General features: G+C 40.5%; 1 protein-coding gene across 1 annotated transcript in view; it reads right to left on the bottom strand.

The window, feature by feature from the left end:
* Positions 1-1,367: 1,367 nt before the first annotated feature.
* The window catches only part of st18 (ST18 C2H2C-type zinc finger transcription factor), a 136,312-nt gene continuing 111,531 nt past the window's right edge, over positions 1,368-26,148 (bottom strand). The window contains exons 18-20 of the mRNA XM_072244117.1: positions 18,341-18,444; positions 17,835-17,978; positions 1,368-1,508 (exon numbers count right to left, since the gene is read on the bottom strand). Of these exons, the coding sequence (XP_072100218.1) occupies positions 1,368-1,508; positions 17,835-17,978; positions 18,341-18,444 (389 nt within the window). The remainder of the gene's footprint in view (positions 1,509-17,834; positions 17,979-18,340; positions 18,445-26,148) is intronic.

Raw genomic sequence — 26,148 nt, 5'->3', positions numbered from 1 at the left:
TTTACAGTTTAAAAAATCCATAAAAACATTTTCATACAAGTGATTTTTGTGATTCTTCTTGTCCATAGCTTCTCTGTTACTGTACAGTGGTCCCTGATATATAGCCTGTACCTGAACTGTAGCCAGGGTGAGCAATTTTTGCAAAACAGGTGTACCAAATTCATGTTACCACAGGAGGGCAGTATTTTATATTACACTTCTATTTGCACGATTCTTATAATTGATTGCTTTGTTGGTCATAAAAAATGCAATATAAAAAGTAAAGAATATATATATCCACAAAACACAGTAATAAGAAAATAAATTTATCGGAACACAAGAGACTAGAACAAAATAAAATCTGTTTGGAAATTCAGAAGGAAAACATAAATAATTTCTGTATGTTATTTGCATTTAGAGCCCAAAGGGAATTGTCATTTATTAAAAGAAAACGTATATTTCTTTTGTTCCATAATCCAGATAAGCAGAATAATTTTACATTTTTCCCCAGGAAACCATTTCATTAAATAGCATTGTTTGCATAATTAAAATTAACAAATTATTAAATTAAAAAGAATAAATAATAATGTATTATAAAAATAACCTAATCAACTCACTTTTACAACAAATTATATAAAAACTGAAAACTGGTGCAAACATAAAATTTCTTAAGTAAGTGCAGTGTTTTCAACGCTGTCATCCCTTCCAATTTCTGTTTAAAAAGTCAATGCCCTATTATAGACCTACATGAACTGGATATGAAAACTATTAAAAATTAGCACTACACAACATTCTTCCTTACTTATTGCACATGGTGCATGTGGTTGAAGATATTTTAAATAAGCAGCCCTGAAATCATGCAATTGGATCTTAAGGTATATACATTTAGCGTGTCTGCAATTTGTCCCTCTGCTATTTTAGCAAGGGTGTAAAACCATTTATCTAAATAGGTTATCATCTCTGCTGAAGTTGCAGTGAAGGCCGTTTTAGGTGAATATATTGTGCTTCAAATGCAAACACTACATAATTCCAAGGCTGTTTCTTTTGTAAGTAGCATGATGGTTGTACTTCCAAACTCTGCTTCTAAGTTGATTTCATACGGGGCTGTAACTCTGCGACATCATCTCAGAGTATTGACAAACTGCAATGTTTTCTGATGCTTCAATGCATGTTACTTAGCTTTTGTTTATGATTACTTCAAGTTACAGCCCATTGGGGTTATTATTTTGTCTTGCTATGTGGCTGTTGTAAATATGGAGTTTGCATTTTCTAAGACATGCCACTATTACATGTACGACAAACACTTGAAGCTGAAGTGTACTGCCTATGAGTAAAAAATGTCATTAGCATTTACAGAAGCAGCACCAGTAAACTGGCAGGGACAAGTTTTACACCTGGATACCCTTCACTGCTTGTTTTATGCTCTCCAGAAGGGCTTTGCTTTCAGGAGTGTAATTCCTTTCCAAGCTGCTGTACATGTCAGTCAGAGTGTTCACATACAAATCAAAATTCTGTTCGCTGATTGGTTCCTAAGTGAAAAATTCACATTTAGCACAATGAATATAAATATAGTTCAAATTTAATGCAGTAAGATTTTTCACAACATAAATCAAGAATTGGAGGAGCATTTGATTCTTGCTTCACTGAATGAGGATTTCTCACCGTTACCTTGGTGCTAATAACTGCAATTCAGCCACTGAATACTGACCAGCAAACCCATAGTGGCCCCGCTTTATTCAGCTATATGGAGCAACAAACAAGATGCTGGAGGAACACAGGGGTCCAGGCAGCATCTGTGGAGGAAAATGGGCAGTTGATGGCTTGGGTCGAGACCCTTCATCTGAACTGAAAGATAGAGGGTAGATAGCCAGTAGAAAAAGATGCTAGGAAGTTGTGTAACAAGAGCTGGCAAGTGGTAGGTAGATCGGCAAATGGAGAAGAGAGTGGAAATAACGGCAAAGACTGGGAGGTCAGAGGCAGAGGCAACAAACAACATAAACAATGAAAACATAAAACAATACAGCATAGGAACAGGCCTTTTGACCCACAATGTTGTGCCCAACCGATTAATCTATGTTGCCTAATTAAACTAACACCTTCTGCATGCACATGGTTCACATCCCTCTATCCTCTTCATATCATGTGCTATCTAAGAGCCTTTTAAACACTGATATCACATTTGTCATCACTGCAATCCCAGGCCGCCACCATTCTCTGTGTATTAAAAAAAATCCCTCACGCATCGCCTTTGAACTTTCAACTATGAATTTTCAAACTCCCCTTCAACGCATACCCTCTGCTATTAGACGTACTGACCTTGAGGAAGAGATACATGCTCCCTACTCTTTTTATACATCTGTTAATTTTATAAATTACCATCTGGTTGCCCCTCAACCTTCACCGATCCAGAAGCAAAGTAGTCGATACAGCCTAGTCCATTATAGATAGCCCCCCACTACCGCCATTGAGCACGTTTACGAGCAGCATTGTCACAGGAAAGCAGCATCCATCATCAAGGACCTACATGCAATGCTCTCTTCTCACTGCTGCCATCAGGAAGGATGTACGCGATCTTCAAGTTTCACACCACCAGCTTCAGGAATAGTTATTACTGTAGTGTATTTAATATTTCAGTAATATTGTGACTACATTGTTTGATTAAGCATTCTTTGTTTGTTCACATAATTCCTTACGGTTTAAATGTAAAAGTATGTGAATGGCAGATGTAATTACACCGCCATGTCATATCTGAGTGCCTCACTAAAGAAATGAAACTATATACACAAGTATTCTGTGCTCCTGTGTGTTTCTTTCAATGAGTTTTGGAGTCACAAAACATAACAGTGGCAATGAGGAGGTTAAAAAATGAACCTGAGGCTACTACCTACCTGTCGAAGTGCAGCACATTTTTTCTTTGGAAGGAGAGAAAGAGAGAGAGATGGTTGAGTTAAAAAATGGCAGAAAATGGAAAAAAAAATCATGAGTTCAAGGAGTACCAGGTGATAAAAATAAATTAACAGAAAAAGAAATGGCTGGCTACATCAAAAAGATAACAGTTAACTGGATGTATACTGAATGAACTTGGCAGTATTTTGAAGGAAATGAAATAGTCAATGAAAAACAACTGCCAGTGTTGCAAAGTGCAATAGGTGGAAAAGCATACTCTTTGCTTAGAAGTTTAACAGCTCCAACCAAACCAGCCCAAATGAACCTTGCTGATATTGTGAACTTAGTGCAGGAACACATAGAACTGAAACTACTGTTGATTGTTGAATGCTTTAGGTTTCATAATTGGAATCAAAAGGGGGAAGTCCATTTCAGCTTATGTGGGTGAATGGAAGAAATTGTCCAAGCATTGTCAGTTCAGTGATGGGCTTAATGATGCACTGAGAGATCATATAGTTTGTGGAATCCTGCAAGAAACAATTCAGAAACAGCTCCTAACTAAAGCAGAGCTTACATTTAAATGATCAATTGAAAATAGCTATATCAATGGAAACAGCAGGCAGAGGTGCAATTGAGATGCAGTCAGGGATGAAAAGGAGTGTGAACAAAATTGCAACACCTAAGCAGAAACCTGCCTGGCTGAACAAATTGTGTCAACATTGTGGCAGGGGCCCACATACACGACACCAATGCAGATTTAAAGCTGAAATTTACAGAAAATGCTACGAAGTAGGATACATACTAAGAGCATGTTGGGCATAATAAATAAATGGACCGCACAGGGAATAGAAAAAGATGAAAAGTCAAGTTGCAGTTTTAACAAGAGCACTAATCTAAATGCTGTTGATGAAAATCTGATAATGATGAGATGACACAGAACTAGGTAGTCTTGAGATTTATGATGTGAAAACTAACAAGAGACAAGCAATATGACTTACACTAGAAGTGAACAGCAAATTAATTAAAATGAAATTTGACACAACCTTGGCTGTTTCAGTCATTACACAAAATAAGTTTGAACAGCATTTCAAATAACTCACAGTGTTTAAATCTTTAGGCCTGAATGAGACAATTTAAAATTTACTCTGCTGTGGATGTCTTTATAGTTGTTGCATATATTACTATGCAAAAGTCTTATCCACCCTATAACTTTTCTTTTAAATGTTTATTTTTTGCGTTCTGCATTTTGTCAGTAGGAAAAAAGCAAAATTTAGATTTCCAAACATTTATTTTCCAAAATATTACAAGTTACAGAGAAATCTTAGTATTTCATTAAATAAAGTAACATATACATTCGTGGCCTAAGGTAGAAAGAGCCAATTTTAGAAAACCTAGCACATTTAGCCCCTCCTCCCCTACATTTACACACTTAGTCCAGCGGTCGTGGAGCATACGGATCCCTCCTTTGTAGAAGTCGGTGTCTTGGACCTCCAGAGAGTGGTCCACAGCAGGAGTGATTGATGTTCATGGCCTAAGGTAGAAGGAGATGAGTTATTAACTTCAAACTTTCTGCATAGTCACTCAAAGAGTTGAACTGCACATGCATTTAACAAGAACTGTATAACTCATCTCCTTCTACATTAGGCCACAAACTTATCATTCGCCCCTGCTGTGGACCACCTGGAGGTCCAAGACGTTCTCGTAACATGCACTTGCAGTTCAACCCTTTGAGTGATAATGCAGAAAGTTTGAAGTTAATAACTCATCTCCTTCTACCTTAGGTCACAAACCTATCAATCACCCCTGCTGTGGACCACTTCTACAAAGAAGGGATCTGTATGCTCCACGACTGCTGGACTAAGTGTGTAAATGTAGAAGGGGACTATGTTGAAAAATAAATGTGCTAGGTTTTCTAAAATTGACTCTTTCTACCTTAGGCCATGAACCTATCAATTACCCCTCGTAAAGTAAAAGTCCAATCACAAACAAGGGAAAATCTGCGGATACTGGAAATCTAAGAAACACACACAAAATGTTGAAGGAACTCAGCAGGCCAGGCAGCATCTATGGAAAAGAGTACAGTTGATGTTTCAGGCCGAGACCATTCAGCAGCTCCACTTTGCAAATAAAAATTTGATTACTTTGTAAGTATATGGCCCAATACGTGATTAAACAAAGATAACAAGCAGGTGATAATGATCAATGACTGAATGAATTGAATGAACTAAACTGATTAGCTGAAACAGAAATGATGTAGAAGGAATCAAACTGGGCGAAGGATAACCAAATTAAAAGATGAGGGTTCTGGCAGATGTGACATTTTAAGCTTCAAATTATCAACTATTACACCATGGCCAGAGTGAGCACAGCAACAAGACTCATGCTGGTCATACTGCATCAGCAAGGTCTCTCCCAAGCAGAAATTTAGTGGTAGACAGAAGTTTCAAGATTTGTTGTCCAAGCTCTTCTGAAGGAATACAAAGAAATGGACAAGGTTGAGGACCAGAAACACAATGGTTGGCCATGGAAACTGGGTGCAGCAGACAGGACAGACATCAAACTGACACCCCTTCTAAATCGGAAGAAGTCCCATTAGCTCTGAACTCACAGAAACTACTGGAACCCAAGTACACCCTTCTACAGTCCAGAGAAGTCTTGACAGAAGTGGACTTTGTGGAAGAGTTGCTGTCAAAAAGCCTTTCACCCAAGTAAAAACAAATTCACCTATGAACAAATACACAAGGACTGGGGCACTGAATAATGGCAGCGAGTGTTCTGAACTGATAGACAAAATTTGAAATTATTGCAACGCACATGAAAAATGCTGGTGAATGCAGCAGGCCAGGCAGCATCTATATGAAGAAGTACAGTCGACGTTTTGGGCCAAGACCCTTCAAGACCCTGAAATTATTGCTGTTTGTTTGTAGAAGAGCTGGAAAACTACATGAATGAGAATCTGCAGCCATAAGTGAAGCATGGCAGAGGTTCCCTGTAGGCTATGGACTTATTTCCACAACTGGAGTTGGTGATCTGGTCAGAATTAATGGAATCCCAAATGCTGAAAAGTACAAGCAGATTCTCATCCATCGCGCGATGCTTCAGGGAGGTGTCTGATTGGTCCCAACTTTATTCTGCAGCAGGACAATGACCCTAAACACAGGGCCAAGGTCATAGAGAACTATCTTCAGTGAAAAGAAGAACAAGGAGTTCTGCAACAGATGTATGGCATCCACAGAGCCCTGATCTCAAAATATCGAGGCTGTCTGGGATCACCTGGAGAGACAGCCGCAAGCAAGACAGTGAAACCTAATGGAAGAACTGTGGCAAATTCTCCAAGATTATTGGAATAACATTTCAGCCAATGACAGTTTTACCTAGGAGATTTGATGCAGTTTTAAAGGCAAAGTATGGTCTTACCAAATATTGATTTGATTTAATTTTTTTACTGTTTATTGTCTTTATAGTAATTTTTTGATGTTTAGAAACTTTTCATTTCATTAGTTTTGAAAGCATCTTTGCTTTACAAAATTTTTAACACTGACACACCAACACTGAACGGATTCCACAACCTATGGATTCACTTTTAAGGACTCTACAATTCTTTTCTTTTTGTATTTACACGGTTTGTTTCTTCAGCACATTGATTGTTTGTCCATCTCTCATGTACAGTTTTTCATTGATTCTATTGTGTTTCTTTCTATTTACTATGAACGCCCACATGAAAATAAATCTACGGGTAGTATATGGTGAAATATATGTACTTTGATAATAAATTTACTTTGAAATTTGAAAACAATCCCAGTTTGCCCAACCTCTCCTTTTGGCACATGCCCTCTAATCTAAGCAGTATCCTGATAAGCCACTTCTGCACTCTCCACATTCTTTCATAGAGTCATAGAATCAAAGAAAAGAATAGAGTAGAAACAGGCCCTTTGGCCCATCTAGTCAGTGCTGAACCATTTAAACTGCCTAGTCCCACTGACCTGCGCCTGGACCATAGCCATCCCTACCACTCCTATCCTTGTACCTGTCCAAACTTCATTTAAATCCTGAAATCAAGCTTGCATGCACCACTTGTGCTGGCAGCTCATTCCACACTCTCATGGCCCTCTGAGTGAAGAAGTTTCCCCTCATGTTCCCATTAAACTTCTCACCTTTCACCCATAACCCATGATCTCTGGTTGTAGTTCCACCCAACCTCAGCGGATAAAGCCTGCTTGCATTTACCCTATCTATGCCCCTCATAATTTTGTATGCCTCTATGAATCTTCCTTCAATCTTCTACGTTCTAAGAAATGAAGTCCTAACCTATTCAACCTTTCCTCATGACTCAGGTCATCCAGTTCCAGCAACATCCTTGTAAATTTTCTCTGTACTCATTCAATCTTTCCTGTAGGTTGCTGACCAAAACTGCACACACAATACTTCAAATTAGACCTCAGCAAATTTGTCTTATACAATTTCAACATACACCTCATCTCCTGTACTCAATACTTTGACTTATGAAGGCCGATGTGCCAAAAGCTTTCTTTAAGCCTCTAGCTACCTGTGCTGCCACTTTCATTAAACTATTAAACTGTATTCCAAGATCCTTTTGTTCTACCACACTTTTCAGTACCCTATCATTCACTGTGTGAGATCTAATCTGATTTGTCCTACTGAAGTGCAACACCTCGCACTTGTCTGCATTAAATCCCATCTGACATTTTTCAGCACATTTTTCCAGCTGGTCCAGATCCCACTGCAAGCTCTGATAGTCTTACTCACTGTCCACTGCACCCCTAATCTTGATGTCATCTGCAAATTTGCTGATCCAGTTAATGAAATTATCATTCGGATCATTGATATAGATGAAAAACAACCCAATACTGATGCTTATGACTCTCCACTAGTCTCAGGCCTCCAGTCAGAGAGGCAACCATCCACTACCATTCTCTGGCTTCTCCCACAAAGTCAATGTCTATTCCAATTACTATCTTGTCTTGAATGCCAAGCGACTGAACTTTCCTGACCAACCTCCCATACAGGACCTTGTCAAATACCTTCTACATGGACAATATCCACTGCCTTGGTAACTTTCCTGGTAACTTCCTCTAAAGAACTGTATAAAATTGATTAGACATGACCTATCATGCACAGCCATGTTAACTATCCCTAATTAGTCTCTGTCTATCCAAATATTCATTAGTCCGATCCCTTAGAATACCTTCCAATAACTTTTCCAGTAGTGATGTCAGGCTCACCAGCCTATAATTTCCTGCTTTGTTTTTAGAGCCTTTCTTAAACAGTAGAACGGAATTGGCTATTTCCAATCCTCCCTGATCCCTGTTACAAGGATGATCTATATTTCTCTGCTAGGGCCCCTGCAACTTCTGCACTTGCCTCCCACAGGGTCCAAATGAACACCTCGTCATGCCCAGAGGAATTAGCCACCCTAATTTGCCCCAAGACAGCAAAACACGTCATCTTCTGTAATCTGTATAGAGTTCTTGACTTTGCTGCTGAACTGCCTCTCTTCCATCAAATCTGTGTCTGTCTCCTGAGTAACTACAGAGGCAAAAAATCCATTTAAGATTCTCCGCCCCCTCCCCAATCTCTTCTGGCTCCATGCACAGATTAACATTTTGATCTTCCAGAGGAACAATTCTGAACCCTTGCAAACTTTTTGCTCTTAACATATTTGTCGAGTCCCTTAGGATTCTCCTTCAGCTTGTCTGCTAGGGCAAGCTCATGTTTTCTTTTAGCACTCCTGATTTCTTTCTGAAGTGTTCTTTTGCATTTCTTATACTCCATAAGCATCTCATTTGTTCCTACCTGCCTATACCTGCTATGCACCTGCTTTTTATTCTTAACCAGGGCTTAAATATCTCTTGAAAACTAAGGTTCTCTATTTTCATAATGGGATGACCAAAAGTGAGTGCAATATTCCAGATGCAGCCTAACCAGAGTTTTATAAATTGGCAACATAACTTCCTGATTCTTGAAATCATTGCCTCGACCAAGAAGGTTAAGCAGGCTATACACCTTACTTATCAGATTGTTAACTTCTGTGGTGACTTTCAGTGAGTGTAGACCTGATAGCCATCTGAATTCTCCTCTTTATTCCCTCATGTCTGTCCTTAGTGTCCTCCATTGCTATGGTGAGATTAAGTGCAGTGAGGAATATAACCTCATATTCTGCCTGGGCCTAGACATTAAATTCTCCAATTTCATGTTTTCACTTTTCTCCCTCTTCCTGATCTACCCAGTTCATCCCACACCCATCCTAGGTGTCACTTCACCTTTTCTTCCCCCTCTTCCGGCTATCACCCACAATGGGTCTCCTGCCCATCACTGTTCCCATCTGCCACCCCATCTCCTTGATCCGATTCCATGCTTCTTTTCCCCTGCAATCAGATTCCATCATTGCTGCCTTCACCTATGAAAGTTCAAAGCTCAAAGTAAATTCATTATTAAAGTGCACATATGTCACCATACACAACCCTGAGATTAATTTTCTTGTAGAACAAAGAAATATTATAGAATCAAGGAAAAACAAGCAAAAAGACTGATTAAAAAAAGACAAACTGTGCAAATATAATAATAATAGTGACTAAATGATACAAGAACACAAGTTGTGGACGTCCTTGAAAGTGAGTCGGTAGGTTGTGGAATCAATTCACTGTTGTGGTGAGAAAGATTATCCAGCTTAATGACTGAAGGGTAATAACTTTTCCTAAACCTGTTGGTGTGGGACATCCCGGCCCTGTCATTATTCCCACTCTTCCCTCCTCTGCCTGTTTCTCACTGCCGCCTCATCCAGATTCGACTAGCACCTATCAGGTCTTGCCCCAGCCTGTCCCTCCTCCTTTTTATCCTGGCTACCTTCCCTCTATCTTTCAGTCTAGATCTGAAACCTTGACCTTCCACAGCTGTGTCCTGACCCACTGAGTTCCTCTACCATCATGTTTGTTGCTCCAGATCCCAATATCTGTAGCCACAGCAATCTATCCATCTGGAAAATCCTCATTGTAGAAGGTTGATTATCACATTAACAAAACCATCCTTAATGGCACATACCTCAAATTCCTGTATCTCAACCTATACGGCCATGCTATCGTTTTCCTTATTATTAAGGAATATAGGAATACAAGTAACTCACTGTGGCTTCTACCATTATAGACCAGTTTATAACCATAATTGGTTTACAACGACAGAAGCCACAGAGTGTCTTAAAGAAAAGAATATTAATGAACTTTAAAGAAAAGCATTCTACTTTTGAAACATAGAAACATAGAAAACCTACAGCACAATACAGGCCCTTCAGCCCACAATGCTGTGCCGAACATGTACTTACTTTAGAAATTACCTAGGGTTGCCCATAGCCCTCTATTTTTCTGAGCTCCATTTACCTATCCAGGAGTCTCTTAAAAGATCCTATCATATCCACTCTTACCACCATCGCCTGTACCCGACTTTCCAATCTGACCCGGCAATTAAATCAGTAAAACATCAGCTCAATCCTTGTTTCCAGTCCCAGGCCCTACTGCCTCAATTCTGCTTGTACACGCCACACTGCAGCCGTCCTGCAATAGCAGCCAATTATAGATTGCATCACACAGAAAATAAAGATAAAGAATTATTCTGAAGTTATAATAACACTTCCTTAAAATTGTGAAGGAAGAAATATACATCCTGGATCTATTATCTTGACAGTTTTATGCAGTGTAACATATGATCGTATTGTGAGAGATGCCACATTTTAGATATGACTTTTTATTGTGCTAATGTATATATCACTGGAAAGTAGTGTTACTTAGAACCTTGAACATAGAATTCTAGAGCACGTCACAGGCCCTTTGGCCCACAATGTTGTGACGACCATGTAACCTACTTTAGAAACTGCCTAGAAATATTCTGCCACATAGCCCTCTAGTTTTCCTAAGCTCTATGTGCCTATCTATGAGTCTCTTAAAAGACCCTATTGTATCCACTTTCACCATCACCACTGGCAGTGCATTCCATGCACCCACCACACTCTCTGTAAAAAAACTTACCCCTGGCATCTCTTCTGTACCTATTTCCAAGCACCTTAAAACTGTGCCCCCTCATGTTAGCCATTTCAGCCTTGGGAAAATGCCTCTGACTATCACCATGATCAATGCCTCTCATCACCTTATACACCTCTATCAGGTCACCTCTCATCCTCCATGGATACAAGGAGAAAAGGCCAAGTTCACTGAACCTATTCTCATAAAGCATGCTCTCCAATCCAGGCAACATCCTTGTAAATCTTCTCTGCGCTCTTTCTATAGTATCCACATCCTTCCTGTAGTGAGGTGACCAGAACTGAGCACCGAACTCCAAGTGGGGTCTGACCAGGATCTTATATAGCTGTAACATTACCTCTCGGCTCCCAAACTCAATCCCATGATTGATGAAGGCCAATGCACCGTATGCCTTCTTAACCACAGAGTCAACCAGTGCAACAGCTTTGAGTGTCCTGTGGACCCGGATCCCAAAATCCCTCTGATCCTCCACACTGCCAAGAGTCTTACCATTAAAATTATATTCTGCCATGATCTTTGACCTACTTTATGAAATTCTAAAGCTTATTTTGACCAAATTTAATGCCTCAACTGTAACCAAATCCTTTGTTGTTGAGACATGAATACAGTTTTATTTCAACAGTCGCTTCTGTTTCGATAAGAACATTGATCTATTTGATCCCTCATGGGAATCAATGACCCTATTCTTCTTGTCCAGGCACAATTATATACATGTAGGTATATCATTGTTAGATCTGCGGTTCCTAAAATCATTGTCCGACAAACAAAAGCAAAGCCCTCTTGCTGGTGAGATCAGGCAGAGCAGAAACATAACCAAGAACGAGACCTAACCTTCACCATAATTATGTTGAAACTAATGGCATAATGATCACTACATGCAAAGTGTTCCACTATACACAATTCAGCCACGTGCCTGTCTCATATCTTAATAGGTGACCTAGTACCGTACTTTATGTACTGATTAAGGAAAGTTTCTTGAACCCATTTGACAAACTCCTTCCCATCCAGCCTTTTTACAGTATGGGAGTCCCAGTCAATATGTGGAAAGTTCAAAACAACTACTATCACAACCTTATGATTCTTGCAACAGTCTGCGATCTCGCTACAAATTTCCTCCTCTAAATCCCATGGGCTGTTGGGTGATATATAATATAATCTCATTAACATTGCCTTTCCTGTTTTATTCCTCAATTCCATTCATATAGACTCAGGAGACGAGCTCTCCAGTCTGTCCTGTCTAAGTACTGCCATGACATTTTCCCTGAATAGTAATTCCACCCCTCCCCCTTTAATCTCACCCACTCCATCACACCTAAAACAATGGAAACCTGGAACATTGAATGTCCTGAAACCAAGTTTCACTAATGGCTACATTATCATGGTTCCATGTGTTGATCCCTAAGCTCATGCCCTAAGCTCATCCACCTTTCTGACGATACTCCTTGTATTGAAATACACACAACTCAGAATATTAGTCCTACCTTGTTCAATCTTCCAATTCCTAACTTGGTATGTAGCCTTAACATTTTTCCTCTCAACTACTCCACTGTCTACTCTGGCTCTCTGGTTCCCATCCCCCTGCAACTCTAGTTTAAACATCCACCACCTCCCCCACCACCCACCCCATTGCAGTAGCAAACCTTTGGCAAGGATATTAGACCCCCCCTAATTCAGAAACAAACTTCCCTTCCGTGCAGGTCCCACATTCTCTGGAAGAGAGCGCAATGATCCACAAAATCTAAAGACCTCCTTCCGGCACCATCTTCTTAGTCACATGTTAAACTGTATGATTATCCATCTTCTGGCCTCACTAGCACATGGCATGGGTAGCAATTCTGTGATCACATCCCTGTCCTTTAACATAGCACCTAACTCCCTGAACTCAGTTTGCACCCAGCAGGATGGACAAACAACCAATGTGTAAAAGACAACAAACTGTGTCAACACAACACAAAAGAAAGAAAAAATAACAATAATAAATTGAATAAGCAATAACTATCAAGAACATGAGATGAAGAATCCTTGAAAGTGAGCCCACAGGTTGTGGGAACACTTCAGTGGTGGAGTGAGTGAAGTTGAGTGAGGTTATTCCCTCTATTTCAAGAGCCTGATGGTTGACAGGTAATAACCTGTCCTGAAGCTGGTGGTGTGAGTCTGGAGGTTCCTGTGTCACTTTCCTGATGGCAGCAGCGAGAAGAGGGCATGGCCTAGGTGGTGGGGGTCCTTGATGATGGATGCTGCTTTCCTGTGACAACGTTCCATGTAGATGTCCTCAACGGTCAGGACGCTTTATTCTTGATGGCCATCTCTAGGGGAGATGCCCCACAGTATACTGCATTTGCCGCATATCCATTTTCACCCTCCTAACAGGTACCCAGTTACTTGTGTTCTGCACCTTAGGTATAACTACCTCTCTGTAAATTCTGCCAATCAACCCCTCAGCCTCCCAATGATCTTGAGTTCATCCAGTTCCAGCTCCAATTCTTTATCATGGTCTGAAAGAAGCTGCATCTGGAGGACACTGGAGGTCTCCCTGCCTTCACACATCCTGCAAGAGGAGCATATAAATTTCCTGCCTGGCATCCCCACTGTTCTATAAGAAAGAAAGAAAAATTACTTGAAAAAATCTACCTGCAGTCTCCACCTCTCCTTGCCAAAGCCTCTAAGAGCCAAAACCTGAATCTCCCCACTCTTTAACACTGGCCTGCTCCCACAATAGCTGCTCCGCTTAAACCTAATTTCTTTTTTTTGAACCCTGCCAAGTATCTAATTATATATAATCCATGTCACCTCGAGAACTGTGGCACACAGAATGTCCTGACTGCCCCTGCTTGCATCTTTGGTACTCTCTCTCCCACTACACAATCCAACAGCTCCTCAGGACCTTCGGTGCATGGAATCTACTATCTGCAATCTACATCTGCAATCCTCCAAGGCTATTCTTTCCAGGATCCCTGAGTTTTCCTGTCTGGCATAAAACATTTTCTACAAATTATGAAAGACAATGCCTTAGCCATCTTCTCCCTAGTATCAAATGCACTTGAAGGTGGATATTGAATTAGTGAGCAGCCTCCTGAATGCACACTGGCCACTGCGTTAATCCAGAACAGTTGTTCTCATGGGAATGTGGTTCAGAACCAGCTACAGCACTCACAGCAAAGTCTTTCCACAATGTGGGCAACAGCTGAAAGAGAAGGTGGGATAAAGTGGCAGGAAAAGTCCAACCCACTAGATTGATGGAAGATACTTTGATAGTCAAATAAACCCCAAAGTTAGGTACTGTCAAATTTATCAAATGATTAGAAACACTTTGCAAGTTTTTGAGTGGTTTAGATCTTCAGAAAATTCAGAAATACTGTATAAATAATTTGTAAAATAAATCACTTCATAAAATCTGAATAAAATATTAAAAAATCTAAAGCATTTTAATCACATGTAAAGCAATTATAAATTTGTTCAAAGCAACTAAAAATAAATACATTTACCTAATATTTACCTTTGCTTCTGGGAGTCAATACCCCTCCATTGAATTGAATAGTAGAGCACTACTGCTTAAGGTCTAGCCGAGTGAAAGGTGTTGGATGCCCCACCATATGAATTGGAAATTGCCTCACCTTCTCACTCTCATGTTCAATTCTATGGAAGCCCAGTATCCAAGTGGACTCAGGGGAAAAAAAAAACAATGAAGCTGGAAAGTTTGGATCTGTATTCCTTGAAATCTAGAAAAATGTGGGGAGACCTCATTCAAACATTTAAGCTTCTAAGGAGGCCTGATGTTGAGATGTTTTCACTAGTTGGAGCCACTAACAAAGAGACATAGCTCCCAAATAAAGTGCCAGTCATTTTAAACCAATGTACATAGAAATTTCTTTCTTAGAGTGTAGTGAACCTGGAATTCTTTGTCTCCAAGGATGTGGGAGATCAGAATATGAGATATATTAGGTGGAATTTTAGATATATTGGAATATTAGATAGAAATATAGAACTGTGCAAAAGTCTTGGGCACATGTTAGGTGAGGATTGTTTCAAAAATAATGAAATGAGAAGTTTCTAAATGTAAAAAAATACTCTAAAGCTCAGTAAACAGTAAAAACTAAATCAAATCAATATTTGGTGTGACTACCCTTTGCCTTTAAAATTGCATCAATTCTCTTAGTCATGCAGTTTTATAACAAAATCAGCTGGAAGGTTTTTCCAAGCATCTTGGAGAACTTGCCACAGTTCTTCTGCAGACTTTGACTATCTCACTTGCTTTGGTCTCTCCAGGTAATCCCAGACAGCCTCGATGATATCGAGATCAAGGACCTGTGGAGGCCATACTATCTGAAACCATATAAAAAATCTAGGGTGCCTAAGACTTTTGTACAGTACTGTAGATGAGAAGTGGGAAAAAAGATTATATTTAAAAGGCTGAGGAACTTGAAGTTTGAATCTGAAGGGGAACAGTCACAGAAGAGGAACTGAGGCCAGTATAAATCAACCATGATCATGTTGCCTAGCAGGACAAGGCCAAGGGGTCTGGTGACCTCTCTTGCTCCTATTTTTTTTGCATCATTTTCTTGTGCTCTTGAGTGGTTGACCGCAATTTTGGTTTTTCCATATATACATTGAAATCCTAAAGTTGATGACATTTACTCAAAGGCAATGTTATTCTTCAAAACGATAAATGCCATTAGTTTCAAGGAAAATCTTGATCATCTACCTTCGTAGCAATATTACTAGTGGTGTAAAATGGCAGATGATACATACTATTTACCATCAAAAGTTAAAATAAGATTTATGGTTCATGTGTTTTTAAGCAATCAAAAATGATGCATGAAATAACTAATGTTGCACAACACTTTAATACTTAATTATGGGAGAGACTGCAAGTATGCTATAATAAAATATTAATATCAATCCCTATCAAATAGGGATTTAAATTGCTTTATGTAGTGATTTTTTGGTTAATTTAGTTATTTGCTTCATTTCTGGTTGGTTACTGGTGGTTAAAACTGACAATAAAATATCACCCGAACAGATTATCTGTTCTAAATTAACCACACTTATGCAATATGATCCTGTACATTATTTGCACCTATTGATTTGCCAAACAATTGATTAATATAACCAGCCAATACTATGACCTGGATTTTGTGGTTACAATAATTGCAGAATTCACTATCACCACATGTGAAACCGACTGCAACTTTGGGAGTGCGTTTTACATAAAAATCCTAAAAAATGCTTCAATGTCTCACAGTTTCTTCACATGCTACAGAGGTTTGCAGTTTTCTCCAAAGTAATCAAAGTAGCAAATTGATTTGACAAAAAAGGTGTTTTTAAGCTATCCTCATAGTAAAAATCCTTGAAAGTGCTAGAAAGTTGTTTCATAAAGTGCACTGAAACTTTCAGTACTGTACTGAGCCATAATTGATACTTATACAAATCTTTAGCACTAAGAAACTAATCTTGGTTGAGCATCTCAAATTATAATGTATATAAGTGAACATAATTAATTTTTTAAAACAACTTTTCTCATGATATTTCAGCTTCTATTTACAGTATATCATTTGCACAAATTGAAAGCTTTATTTTGTGCTTTCCAGAACTTTTTTGTAATATGGCTAAATAGTTGCTTCCTTCCTGTCCCATGAGTGATACGTAATGAGACAGGCTGCTCAGCCTGACTGATAGCCTATGTGCCCCACAAAATCTCTTGAATTGAAGCTTGATGGCAAGCAACACAAAAAAGAAGGGGAAGTCCGCCCCGATAGCTGAATCTTTGTGGCAGCTCTTTTAATTCTGGTGCCTACTTTAATGCTAACCATATCAAATGTGAGAAAAGAAGTAAAAAAACATTGGGAATAAAAGGAAATTTCCACAAATGTTTGTCACCATCACCATTATATGCTGTGTCGCATGACATTGGTAATCATGGTCCTATGACCGTGATTGTTCCTGGCAAATTTTTCTACAGAAGTGGTTTGCCATTGCCTTCTTCTGGGCAGTGTTTTTACTAGACGGTTGACCCCAGCCATTATCAATAGTCTTCAGAGATTGTGTATCTGGTGTCAGCAGTCACATAACCAGGACTTTTGATATGCATCAACTGCTCATACGACCAGCCACCACCCGTTCCCATGGCTTTACGTGTCCCTGATCAGGGGACTAAGTTGGTGCTACGTCTTGCCCAAGAGTGACCTGCAGGCTTGTGGAGGGAAGGTGCACCTTGCACTTCCTTTGGTAGAAATGTACCTCCACCCTGCCACTCAGCCACAAATGTTATGCCACAAATTTGTTCTGTTCTGCATAGACTTCAAACTTGATATAATGTTCACTGATCGAATTTCCTGGGGCTTATGGAAACTCCTGCTCAACAATATAGCTATATCTTAGTGTTTTTGATAGTTAAGTGAGGATGGCAGTGGAGGGGGGATCAATGAAATAAATGTTTCTTTTCCCATGATTTTAGTAGGGGTACCAGGTGTGTCTAAAGTGTCATTCACTTCCCACTTGGGGCATAGTTATTCTTAGAAGGAATTCCACCAAAATGAGTAAATGTGGCTTCAGGGCCCATTGTCTTTGTGCTTCATTCATTAGTGGTCCCAGATATGCCTCTTCATTCTGAACATTCTCAATATAACTAAAGCCTTAAAATAGCAAGTTACTTGCTTAATTATATTCTGTCAGTACCATTCAACAGTCATAAGTATAGGAGAGAACTGTCATTTATTTTAGTTTTACTTGTGTACTTTTTAAAAATCACTGCAGGGAAATACTAATGGGGGATGTGTACTCTAATTTGTTTGAAATGCTTCAAAGACATTACAAAGTGTATCCATTAGAAAATTGATTTAAGGGGTCAGAAATACTCACATACTCATAATAATTTTGCTGTGCAGAAATGTTTTAGTTTCAGTTACTTATTTGATAGCTTACCATTTGTGGGAGTTGGATGTCAGCGAGGCTGTTAATAAGGGCCTGACTCAGACCAGCTAATTCCTTTAACAAACTCTCATTGTGCTGCTCAATTAGTTTATTCTCCTCCTCAATTGTTTTCAAATTGCTCTCCATGGAAGTAATCTAAAATTTAGAAATAATTTTTCTTTAATTACATAATGGGCGCTTTACAAATTTCACAGAAATACAGCTTTGATTTATTATTGACAACGTAGCACTAAGAATTTTTCAGTTGGTAAACTACAGAACTAGACGTTGACTATGTTAATGTGAGTACCAGCTAAACCATAAAGCTGTATTATTTAGTCAACACTGTGGAAACATAACTGAAAAAAATAAAAGTCAGGCATTAAAAGAAGGCAATCATTGTCAAAGCACTGCATAAGGTGGCTGAAAATGTAGTGAAGTATAGCATATCCATGTCTTCAGATGAAACACTTCCATTGTTCCTGCAAAATGCAGCTCATGTACTGGCTGATGTTTACCTGTGTCTGAAGTTTTATCATATCTGCTTCCATTTTTAAATTTGATTCATTCAGCTCCTTAATTTCATCATCCAAATGATTGATCTCCTCATTGTTTTCAGCTCCTACAGAAAATAAAGGCAGTACATTTATCTATGTGGTCAGTGCCTGTAGATGGCGTACAATTACTGTGGAAAATATTTAGAAATTCATCCCTGTTCAGTCACATTAAACACATTATATAAAGCAACAGCTGTGCGACCTCCTCTGCTTCTGAATGCACAGTTATTACCATGTAATGTGTTTATATGATGAGTACTCTTGACCAAGGATGAATTGTTATTGGTAAGGCAACTTATAGATTTTACTGTGTGGAAATCTCTGAATGTGCATGGTAGCTTGAAGGTCCCGTAATCTGCATGTGTATTCCACCATGTGAAGTGATTGCCCTTGGTGATTAAGCAGCTTATGTTTTGACCTAATGAAGACATACATAATAAATTTATGACTCTTTTGACTCTATTTTCTTAATGTATTTTGATGGAACACAATTCAGTGAATGGCCAGCTCCAGCTGAATCTATCAAGTAGTGATTAAATCCAAGTTGCAGTGCAGGGTGCTTTCTGAGTGACCCAGGCAGTAGAAGAATAACTCAGGCTGTTTAAGAATAGCAATAGTCTACTCAATGACACTGTAAAAGGCAGCATAACCCATCTTATTAATGTTCACTTCTTGAGTGACAGCTTCAGGTGGTTTTGAAAAAAGTATATTGTGCAGTTTGTTCTCAATGCTGGATTGTTCGCTGAGAAAATAAAAACATACAGAACGGACCATTCTTTTATGGCAATTATCATGAATGTTCTCTGAGTTTTTAGGTGTTGGTCATCATTATGTTCTGCCCAAGATCATCACTGAGGGAGACATATCCTGTTCAGTTCTCGAGTACCTCAGGATTCCTAAGGGTTTTTAGTTAAGGCCAATAGTTCCTTGTTTCTGGGAATCCTGATTTCTTAGAAAATCATTTTCCCTGCTGCTTTCTCCTTGAGCCTGGAGCATTCGTTATCTCCCTTATACATGGTGGACTATAATCAGCGTGATGCAACCTGTGTGTCCAGCGGCAACCTGGAGAAAGCTAGAGGCACAGAAATTTATTGCAATTCTTATTACTTTAGGTTGTCATGAACAAGGGAGCATTAGCCTACTATATACTGTAGCTGAAGGTGTGATTACAGATCTCTTGGAGAAGAAAGAAGTCCACAACTATTGCTCTTCTTTCTTTGATGTGGAGAAAATGTTCCTAGAGAAACTTTATGTTAAGTTCTCCTCCTCTCCCTTACTTCCTCTCTTCTTTCATTGCAGCACTCTGGCCCACAGTTCCTTTCCTTCTCTATTCTGCAGGTCCAGAACTCTAAGCTTCTTATTCCTCTCTCTTGATGGGGCAACTGTAGCTCTAGTGAAACTTTATATTGTTCACTGCATCCTCTTACGACTTTGGAATATTAAAAGTTTCCAGCAATAGAAGTGAAGAATATGTGCAGTACCGGCTCTCCTTAGCACACACAAATGGACAAGTCAACAAAGGTCCTCTTCAGAAAACACAATGAGATTGGCAGGGGTAATATTCTTGCTGTTTTTAAATGCTAGACTCCCTGTGAGTGACTAACATATTGTGTTAGCAGGACTGCCACAGAACATCTTGACTGATGTAAAATCAATGTTGCATGAGGACTGATGTCATGAAATGTCTAATCTGAATATATTCAACGTGTTCAACCGCTTCATGTATCACTGCATAATCAGTTTGCTGGATGCTGCAATTTACACTTGGCAATAATTTCAATTAAGGCACACGTGCCTTTCTTGGACAGAGTTATTGATGTCAATAAGAACATGATTGTGCATTTCAAAATCTGGAGGGAAACTGAAAACCATGAGATCAAACAAAAAGCAAAGCAATGGAGCTCTAGCACTGACCTGTCTTCTTCACTCAGAGACTATGCTGAAGTCTGTCTGTTATTTCCTACCACTGCTGACAGGCAACTTAGGTCTTTGATGACACTCGAAGTCAAATTGCTTTCCAAATACATTTCAAAAAATTCCTTTAAAGACCTTCATAAATAAATCTGTTGTTGCATTTATAGATTCCCCTCACTAATACTTTTTGATTGACAGCAGCACAGATGCAGTAGAAGTGTTCCCGCACTGGTCCAGAGTGGAGCTTGAGAAAGCTGCCAGTTTTGATCGGAACACAGCACAGGCACAGTAGAAGCATTCCCACACAGGTCTGGAGCGAAGCTTCATAAACTCAGTCTTCATAAAAGAGAGGTACCATCTAGCAGAGAAGTCATCGTTGGAGTGCTCTGAATCAAAGTATTAAGGCTTTCGGTCAACAAACTTCAGCAACATGCCATGTGGCAGTGAGGGTAGGAATAGAATGAGGGGGCAGATAAATGCATGGCTGAAGAATTGGAGCAGGAGGCAGGGATTCAGATTTCTGGATCATTGGGACCTCATCTGGGGCAGGTGTAATCTGTACAAAGGGGACGGGCTGCACTTGAATCTGAGGGCAATAAATGTCCTTGCAGGCTGGTTTGCTAGAGCTGTTAGGAGTGGTTTCTCATATGGCAGAGGAATGGGAACCAATATGATGGAGCTGAGGATGAGCCAGCAGGTTTACAAGTAGTGATGGGTGCAATACGTATGAGGAAGGACAAGCTAATGATGGGATAAAAATGATGGCAGTGCAAAGAGTTAAATTGTACCAAAGAGACAAAATTCAAAAGGGAGAAGAACGCAGAACTGAAGGTTATTTGAATGTGCCTAGCACTTGGAATAAAGTGGATGAACTCCTGGTGCAATTAGAAATTTTCTGGCATGGTGTTGTAGTCATAGTTGGGAGCTTAATATCAAGGGATATACTTTGTATTGAAAGGACAGGTAGGAAGACATAGGTGGAGGTGTGGCTTTGTTGGTAAGAGATGGAATTACATCTTTAGAAAGAGGTGACATAGGGTCAAATCTTTGTGGGTGGAGTTAAGAAACTACAAGAGCTGAAAAAACCATTATGGGAGTCATAGCCTAGATGTGGGGTTGAGATTGCAAAGAGAACAGGAAGGGAATGTAATAAGGGTAGTGTCACAATGGTAACTGGGGACATCAATTTTCAAGGAGATAGGGAAAATCAGGTTGGTATTGGATCACAAGAGAGGGAATTTTTTGAATGACTACAAGATGGATTTTTAGAGCAGCTTGTGCTTGAGCCTACTTTAGGAAAGGTTATCTTAGATTGGATGTTGTGCAATAACCCAGATCTTACTAGGGAGCTTAATGTAAAGGAACCTTTAGGAGGCAGTGATCATAATACGATTGAATTCATACTGCAATTTGATAGGGACTACAGAGCGTCGTGGGAGCTGAATTCTGAAGGAAGGCAGTTTTTTAAAAAAACTTCTTCGAGTGCAAGAAGGACGAGACTGCGCAGGAGTGTGATGTCAACAGGACAGCGCGGAGAGTTTAAAAAGGAGACCACCCTATACAACGGGCAGTGGAGTGAGCGGGAGCAGAGTGTAGGGTTTTGGCTTCAACGGGCTTCGGCGGTAAACGGGAAGAGGCGAGAGTGAAGCACCAACTCTTTTTATTCTCCTCCCCCCCGCCCCCCGCTAATCGGCCCGGACAGACAGGAACAGCAGGGCTCACACAGCTAACGGTACGAGCTAACGGTTTAAAAAGTTCATCTGTTTGGCGAGATAAGTGGGTGAGTAGACTTACTTTTCCTGTTTCATTCCTGTAGAATTAGATAGCATGCCTGCAGGGTTAGTGCTTTGTTCAGGGTGTCAGATGTGGGAATCCTGGGAGACCTCCAGCCTCCCTGATGGCCACATCTGTGCCAGGTGCACCGAGATGCAGCTCCTCAGAGACCGTGTTAGGGATCTGGAGCTGTAGCTTGATGACCTACAGCTTATCAGGGAAAGTGAAGAGGTGATAGACAGGAGCTACAGGGAGGTAGTCATCCCTAGGCTACAGGGGTCAGAAAACTGGATCACTGTCAAGAGAGGGAAGGGAAATGCCCAGATAGTGGAGAGCACACCTGTGGCTGTCCCCCTCAGCAACAAATATCTTGTTCTGGATACTGTTGAGGGGGATGACCTGACAGGGGATGCCCACGGTGACCGGGTCTCTGGCACTGAGCCTGGCGCTGTTGTGCAGGAGAGAAGGAGGGAGAAGAAAATGCAGTAGCCGTAGGGGATTCCATAGTCAGGAGAATGGACAGGAGATTCTGTGAACCTCATAGAGATACCCGCATGGTGTGTTGCCTCCCAGGTGCCAGGGTATGGGATGTCTCCGATCGTGTCCTGAATATTCTGAAGGGGGAGGGTGAGCAGCAAGTTGTCTTGGTACACCTTCGTACCAATGACATAGATAGGACAAAGGAGGAGGTCCTGAAGAGAGATTTTCCAGGAGTTAGGAAAGAAGCTGAGAAGCAGGACCTCCAGGGTAGTAATCTCAGGATTGCTACCTGTGCCACGTGCTAGCGAGGGCAAGAATAGTAGGATCAGGCAGATGAATGCGTGGCTGAGAGACTGGTGTAGGGGGCAGGGCTTCAGATTCTTGGATAATTGGGATCTCTTCTGGGGGAAGTATGACCTGTTCAAAAAGGACAGGTTACACCTGAACCCGAAGTGGACCAAAATCCTGGCGGGAAAGTTTAATAGAGCTGTTAGGGAGGGTTTAAACTAATTTGGCAGGGGGATGGGAACCGGAATGACAGAGCGGAGGAAGGGGAAAACAGAAATCAATCTAAGATAGTGAGCAGTAAAGATGTCAGGAAAGACAGGTAGGTGATGGGGCAAATTTGTAGCCATTGGGATGAGTTGCAGTGCAATAAAGTTGCAGTGAAATCAAAGCGAAAAGTATCAAATACTGGTCTTAAGGTGTTACACTTAAATGCACGCAGCATAAGGAATAAGGTGGATGATCTTGTTGTACAGCTACAGATTGGCAGGTATGATATTGTGGCCATCACTGAGACCTGGCTAAAGGATGCATGTCTCTGGGAGCTGAACGTCCAAGGATACATGGTGTATCGGAAGGATAAGAAGGTAAGCAGAGGGGGAGGCGTGGCTTTATTGGTAAGAAATGATATTAAATCATTAGAAAGAGGTGATATAGGATCGGAAGGTGCAGAATCTTTAAGGGTTGAGCTAAGGAATAGCAGGGGTAAAAGGACCCTGATGCCAGTTATTTATAGGCCTCCAAACAGCTGCAGGGATGTGGACTACAAATTACAACTGGTAATAGAAAAGGCTTGTCAGAAGGGCAGTGTTATGATAATTGTGGGGGATTTTAACATGCGAGTGGATTGGGAAAATCAGGTCGGCACTGGATCTCAAGAGAGAGAATTTGTAGAATGTCTGCGAGATGGCTTTTTAGAACAGCTTGTTGTTGAGCCCACTAGGAGATCTGCTGTACTGGATTGGGTATTGCGTAATGAATCGGAGGTGATTTAGAGAGATTCAGGTGAAGGAACCCTTAGGAGGCAGTGATCATAACATGATTGAGTTCACTGTGAAATTTGAAAAAGAGAAGCCGAAATCTGATGTGTCGGTATTTCAGCAGAGTAAAGGAAATTACAGTGGCAAGAGAGAGAAATGGCCAAAGTTGACTGGAAAGGGACACTGGTGGAAAAGACGGCAGAGCAGCAGTGGCTGGAGTTTATGCGAGAAGTGAGGAAGGTGCAAGACAGGTATATTCCAAAAAAGAAGAAATTTTCGAGTGGAAAAAGGATGCAACCGTGGTTGACAAGAGAAGTCAAGGCCAAAGTTAAAGCAAAGGAGAGGGCATACAAGGAAGCAAAAATTAGTGGGAAGACAGAGGATTGGGAAGTTTTTAAAACCTTACAAAAGCAAACCAAGAAGGTCATTAAGAGGGAAAAGATTAACTATGAAAGGAAGCTAGCAAATAATATCAAAGAGAATACTAAAAGCTTTTTCAAGTATACAAAGGGTAAAAGACAGGTGAGAGTAGATATAGGACTGATAGAAAATGATGCTGGAGAAATTGTAATGGGAGATAAGGAGATGGCAAAGGAACTGAACGAGTACATTGCATCAGTCTTCACTGAGGAAGACGTCAGCAGTATACCGGACACACAAGGATGGCAGGGAAGAGAAGTGTGCACAGTCACGATTACGACAGAGAAAGTACTCAGGATGCTGAATAGTCTAAAGGTAGGTAAATCTCCTGGACCAGATGGAATGCACCCGCATGTTCTGAAGAAAGTAGCTATGAGATTGTGGAGGCATTAGCGATGATCTTTCAAAAGTCGATAGATTCTGGCATGGTTCCGGAGGACTGAAAGATTGCAAATGTCACTCCGCTATTTAAGAAGGGGGCAAGGAAGCAAAAAGGAAATTATAGACCTGTTAGCTTGACATCGGTGGTTGGGAAGTTGTTGGAGTCGATTGTCAAGGATGAGGTTACAGAGTACCTGGAGGCTTTTTCCACTGAGTCAAGGGGAGAAAAAAACCAGAGGACATGGGTTAAGGGTGAGGGGGGAAAAGTTTAAAGGGAATATTAGAGGGGGCTTCTTCACACAGAGAGTGGTGGGAGTATGGAATGAGCTGCCAGACGAGGTGGTAAATGCGGGTTCTTTTTTAACATTTAAAAATAAATTGGACAGATACATGGATGGGAGGTGTATGGAGGGATATGGTCCGTGTGCAGGTCAGTGGGACTAGGCAGAAAATGGTTCCGCACAGGCAAGAAGGGCCAAAAGGCCTGTTTCTCTGCTGTAGTTTCTATGGTTTCTATATGACAAGATAGGCAGAACTCAGCATGGATTCCTTAAAGGAAAATCCTGCCTGACAAACCTATTACAATTTTTTGAGGAAATTACCAGTAGGCTAGACAAAGGAGATGTAGTAGATGTTGTATATTTGGATTTTCAGAAGGTCTTTGACAAGGTGCTACACGTGAGGCTACTTAACAAGATAAGAGCCCATGGAATTACAGGAAAGTTACATACGTGGATAGAGCGTTGGCTGATTGGCAGGAAACAGAGAGTGGGAATAAAGGGATCCTATTCTGGTTGGCTGCCGGTTACCAGTGGTGTTCCACAGTGGTCAGTGTTGGGGCCACTTCTTTTTACATTGTACATCAACGATTTGGATTATGGAATAGATGGCTTTGTGGCTAAGTTTGCTGACGATACGAAGATAGGTGGAGGGGCCGGTTGTGCTGAGGAAACAGAGTCTGCAGAGAGACTTGGATAGATTGGAAGAATGAGCAGAGAAAGTTGGAAAGTGTATAGTTATGCACTTTGGCAGAAAAAAATAAATGGGCAGACTATTATTTAAATGGGGAGAGAATTCAAAGTTCGGAGATGCAACGGGACTTGGGAGTCCTCGTACAGGATACCCGTAAAGTTAACCTCCAGGTTGAGTCAGTAGTGAAGAAGGCGAATGCAATGTTGGCATTCATTTCTCGAGGAATAGAGTATAGGAGCAGGGATGTGATGTTGAGGCTCTATAAGGCGCTGGTGAGACCTCACTTGGAGTACTGTGGGCAGTTTTGGTCTCCTTATTTAAGAAAGGATGTGCTGACGTTGGAGAGGGTACAGAGAAGATTCACTGGAATGATTCCGGGAATGAGAGGGTTAACATATGAGGAACGATTGTCCGCTCTTGGACTGTATTCCTTGGAGTTTAGAAGAATGAGGGGAGACCTCATAGAAACATTTCGAATGTTAAAAGGTATGGACAGAGTGGATGTGGCAAAGTTGTTTCCCATGATGGGGGAGTTTAGTACGAGAGGGCATGACTTCAGGATTG

The sequence above is a fragment of the Mobula birostris genome, chromosome 1 (genome assembly GCF_030028105.1).
Source record: "Mobula birostris isolate sMobBir1 chromosome 1, sMobBir1.hap1, whole genome shotgun sequence".
NCBI lineage: Eukaryota > Metazoa > Chordata > Chondrichthyes > Myliobatiformes > Myliobatidae > Mobula > Mobula birostris.
This window is presented reverse-complemented; position numbering and strand designations above follow the sequence as displayed.